General features: G+C 55.2%; 1 protein-coding gene across 1 annotated transcript in view; it reads right to left on the minus strand.

Annotated features, from left to right (window-relative positions):
• Nucleotides 1-4,399, minus strand: part of ABCF3 (ATP-binding cassette, sub-family F (GCN20), member 3) — a gene marked incomplete at its 5' end in the record, with an annotated part of 9,485 nt that extends 5,086 nt beyond the window's left edge. Inside the window, 8 exons of the mRNA XM_010294112.1 lie at nt 143-165; nt 374-430; nt 782-841; nt 1,383-1,463; nt 1,670-1,936; nt 2,211-2,333; nt 2,450-2,547; nt 4,344-4,399. Coding sequence (XP_010292414.1) covers nt 143-165; nt 374-430; nt 782-841; nt 1,383-1,463; nt 1,670-1,936; nt 2,211-2,333; nt 2,450-2,547; nt 4,344-4,399 — 765 coding nt within the window. The remainder of the gene's footprint in view (nt 1-142; nt 166-373; nt 431-781; nt 842-1,382; nt 1,464-1,669; nt 1,937-2,210; nt 2,334-2,449; nt 2,548-4,343) is intronic.
• Between the last annotated feature and the right edge of the window lie 215 nt (nt 4,400-4,614).

A 4,614-nucleotide genomic window follows, 5' to 3' on the forward strand; every position in this document is an offset into this window, starting at 1 on the left:
CCCCGGACAGCCCTGCCAGTCCAGCCCCGTCACGCAGGGCTATTTTGAGCAGGCAGCTAAAGGCCACGGTGCGTTCCCAACCCCAGCAAGGGCACAGGCAGCCCAGCAGTGGAGTCAGAGGGGACTCACAGTATCGACTTACCATCCAGCAGAAGGAGATCTGGCCTAGGCAAATCAAAGCACAGGCATCAGAAGCAAAAAGAGCACAGGCTCAGTGCAGAACGTGTTTCACCACACACACAGAGCTGCGATGCCTCCAACCCTCCCCACCCCGAGAGCCTGAGTTGAGAGGATGCCCAGCCAGCACCCCTGAACCTCGCAGCACAGACAGCAAGGAGGGTTAACCCCATGGCATGAAGGCCTGGACACCAACCTGGCAAAGAGGGCTCTGGCTAAGGCCAGTCTCATCCTCCAGCCTCCGGAAAACTCTCTGAGGAGAAAAGAGGTTGCAGAGGGGGGATACTGTTTAACACAGAACAACTCTGCATTTGCCCACCTGCCAGGCTCCCTGCTCCCCCGTGGTGCTTTCGGCTCTGCTGTCACCCAGAGATGGCGTGTCCCTGCAGACATCTCAGGCACAGCACAAGATCTGTGGTCCAGCAGGCAGGTGGCTTGTCTCCCCCAGGGCAGGAGACCGCATTGGAAGAGCAGGAATAGACCCTGGCTCTCCCACGGGCTCCCCTCCCGCAGTTACAGCCACAGCAGTGCCTAGGGGGGCTTGCTAGGAGCGGCGTCTCCCCAGACCCATTTCTGTCTCAATGCCTAGAACCCAGAGACTTACTTGGTTGTCTGTTGTTGCATCTTTGCATTAAAGCCCAGCCCAGCGAGAATGACGGACGCCCTGGGGAAAAGGGAAGAGAACTGGAACCCAGCTACAGCATCCAACTGCAGAGCACAGTCTGAGGTCTCAGACCCACGGGCACCAAGGGGACTCTGTTGCATGGTTTAAGGCCATTCTGGTGCAGGAAAACTTCCCTGCACACTCAAGAGCAGCACTTGGCTGGGAAATGCAGCCCAGCAGGACACAGCATCCACATGAAGTCCCAGAAGATTTGCAAGAAGCTTTCAGCTCTTTGGCCAGGAATAGAGTCACTGCCACCAACATTCCAGAAGCGTTCCCCAGGCACCAGGAACCTGGGGAAGTCTGAGAGGAGCAGCAGCAACAATGCAAGCCATTTGGGGAAAAAAAAAAATCCCTCCAGCTTCGTGGGAAAGCTCGACTACCCCTAACCCAGCAGAGCTGTGACAGAAGAAGCGACAAGAAGAGTAGAGATGACTACCCCTGTTCCCACATGCTGGATCCCAGGTCCACAGTATCACCCTTCCATGCCCCATACCGCTGCCCATGCCAACAGACAGCAGTGCCCACAGGGCTGTCTCACCTCGCTGGGGCCTTGTCTGCCTCAATCTCCTCCAGTTTTGCGTAGATCTCCGATAGCCTGGCACCTTCTGACCCTTCTCCCCTAGGGCAGGACAAAGAGGAGCGTGTGGCACTGATGAGGGTCAGGGTTTGAGTGCTGTGGGAGGCTGATCTCCCCAAGCAGTGCTAAGGGGGGCAAGACAGAGCCCAGCCCTGCTGGAACCCTCCATTTGAAGGGAGAGACCTCAGAACAAGATCTTGCAGTCAAGAAGCCACAGAAGGGCTTGAAACCCAGCAGCAACATCTCACCTGCCAGCATTAATCTTAGCCGTCAGATCCCGCTCCTCCCGCAGCAGGCTCTCACGAGTGGTGTCGCACTCCAGCACACTCTGCAGCGCCGGTGTCTCGTCCCCTGCCACCTCCTGCTCCACGTGGAGGATGCTGATGTGCGAGGGGATGCGCAGGCTCCGGCTGGCGATCATCTTCAGCAGCGTGGTCTTCCCCAGGCCATTCCTGCCCACCAGCCCGTAGCGCCGTCCGAACGCCAGGTTCAGGTCTGCTCCCGCCAGTAGGACACTAAAGCAAGAGAAGAGGCAGGTACCTGGTCAGACTGCCCCACGGAGAAGGAGATAACCAGCAGCGACCTGCCCCAAGCATATTTCAGGCTGTGCTGGGGCCAAGCAACCATCACAGACTTCTTCTGCCCAAAGCCAACAGTGTCAGGTGCCCACCTTGCTTCCTGATCCTTCCCACACCTTCTGTCATTTCCCAGCCACTCACCAATCCAGTCTCAATGACCCATAGTCCAAAGCCCAGCCAAGATCTGTCCCACCTCCCCACCTGCACTCACCGCTCACCGAAGGACACATCAAAGTTCTCGATGCGTACATCATACGACTTGTTCTTGCCTGATGACTCCATGCGAGTCTCCTTCTTGCTGGCAGCTTGGCTGGCAGATGCCTCCTCAAGGACCCTGCGGGCAGGCAGAAGAGAGAGAAGGGGGTTCAACAGGAAAGGTCCAGTACAGCTAGATCCCAGCCACGCTCAGCAGAGCGGGATCGGGATGTTTGAGGCACCCTCCATACTCACAGAGGGCCAGATGACTTCAGGGAATCCCGCTCCAACCTCTTGTCCTGCTTAGCTTTCAGCCTGGCTTCCGCCTTCTCCAGTTTCTTCGCATTCACCATCTGGGGCACAAAGCAGAGAGTTTAAAGAAGAGAGAGCATCTTCAGCAAAAGCCCAACTCCAGGAGAAACCCCTCATGCCTGGAAGGAGTGAGGGCAGGAAGGAGGTAAGACAGGGGAACTGGGGCAGATTCAAGCACATTTGGAGGAAGCCAATCAGGCCAGGAAGTCACTTCAGGAATGAAGTCCCCAATCAACTGCTCATACACAGCAGTTTTGCTTCAGCAAGCCAAAGGGTTTGGCTGACCCTAACGTCTGGCCAGTTCCGTAGTTCCAGGGACCTGGGTCAGCCCAGTCACTTCAACAGCAGCAACGTGCTACCCCAGCGCCTCCTCCGCTATACAGCCTTGCACCCACCCTCACCCTGGAGCACGAGGTGTTTCCCTTCCCAACACATTAAACTTTAGCCAGTTTGGAACAAACTCAGCTTATGCAGCGGATCAATCATGACAGAGACAAAAAGCATTTAATTAAACCTGAAGGCAAGAAGGAGCCAAGTGTTTTAACCTGGCCTCTGGTCTTTGCCAGGTTCTCAGCCCACTCCAGCTTATTCCTGCGTCAAGTCAAATATTTGTGGCTGACCAAGAACACTCCTAGATATTTCTAGGCAACTCTGCAGCCACCAAAGCACATTACAGACCTGCACGCTCGACTGAAGAGTGTCTTGTTACTGGAGCTGTGACCCCATACCTACAGACAGATTGAGTCACTCTGTAAACTACACCAAGCTCCCTGAATCTCCCAGTAAGACATGTCCTCCAGAACTTGAGAGGCCTCCCAAGGCCTTCTCTGAATCGTCTCCAATTTTTCTGAAGATCCTTTTTGAGTTGCAGACATAAGAGCCAGAGAGCAAATCCAGCAGCAACAACTCCAGTGCCAAAACCAGCAACAGCTGCCAGCTTTCACTTAAGACTCCCATTCAGACACGCGGGGATCACGTTAGGTCTCAGCCTCCAAGCGAGGGGTTCTTGTCCTCAACACGTTACCCCAGGAAGGGAGAGTTCTACAAGAGACCAGCCTGCTACAGAGAATGCCCACCCTGTGCAGTGACCGCCGTGCTTGCTTTGCAGATGCACAACCACAGCTCTCCCCGTACTCAAGACTCTGGCACATCCAACGCAGAGGGCAAGCCAGGTCGCTCCTGAGCAGCTACGCATTTCATCAGCAAAGATGTTCCGATTTCTGCCAGGTCACAGAGCTTAACCACTTCCAAACTTCTCCGCTCCTGATCTTATTTATCAAATCACGACAACCCACACCCATTTCAAAAGCTGGGCTTGCAACCTTCCTGCAGCAGCTCTCTGGAAAACAGCTGCTCCATGCTAACTCCCCACCTGTAACACCCAACATCTAACCATTAGCCAGGATTTTATCTCTCATTGAATATGGCAAGATGTCATCCCAGGGCATGCTATTTTCTCAATCAAAGGCCTTGCTGTAGAAGCCAAAGGTCCTCGTGAAAGCCAGAGAAGCTGCACTCTGAGGACCACCACTGAATCAACCACGCTTTGAAGCTCATTAAAAAATTACAGCAAAATAGATCTTCTCACACTAACAGGCCGAAAATTCCTGGTGAGCCTCTTTTCCAGACCAAGGTCAAGAATTCCCCAAATTACAGTGAACCTGATGATGAGGAGCAGTACCCCCTGCAGCTGTGTCCCTGGCCAGGACGGCTGCCTGTCCTGGCTGCTCTCCAAGGGCGAGGTGACCAGAGCAGGGCAGGGCACCTGCAGCCCTGCGTGTTAGTTGCCCCCACCAGGTTTACCAGCTTACGAAGGAGGACCCGGCCCCGCACTCACCGAGGTCTGGCCTCTCTTCAGCAACAGCCCCGGCAGCAGGTCCACGCTGGCATCTGCTGCAATGAGATGGTTGGGCTGGTGAGCACACGCTCCATGGACGTTCCACCAAGTGCTATCTTAGCGGCTGCCCACGACCTGGTGCTGGTTGACAGCTGGCTGAACATGAGCCAGCAGCGTGCCCAGGTGGTCAAGGTGGCCAACAGCATCCTGGCCTGCATCAGAAATAGTGTGGCCAGCAGTAGTAGGGAAGTGGTTGTGCCCCCGTCCTCGG

Source organism: Phaethon lepturus, unplaced genomic scaffold (genome assembly GCF_000687285.1).
Source record: "Phaethon lepturus isolate BGI_N335 unplaced genomic scaffold, ASM68728v1 scaffold33279, whole genome shotgun sequence".
Taxonomy (NCBI): domain Eukaryota; kingdom Metazoa; phylum Chordata; class Aves; order Phaethontiformes; family Phaethontidae; genus Phaethon; species Phaethon lepturus.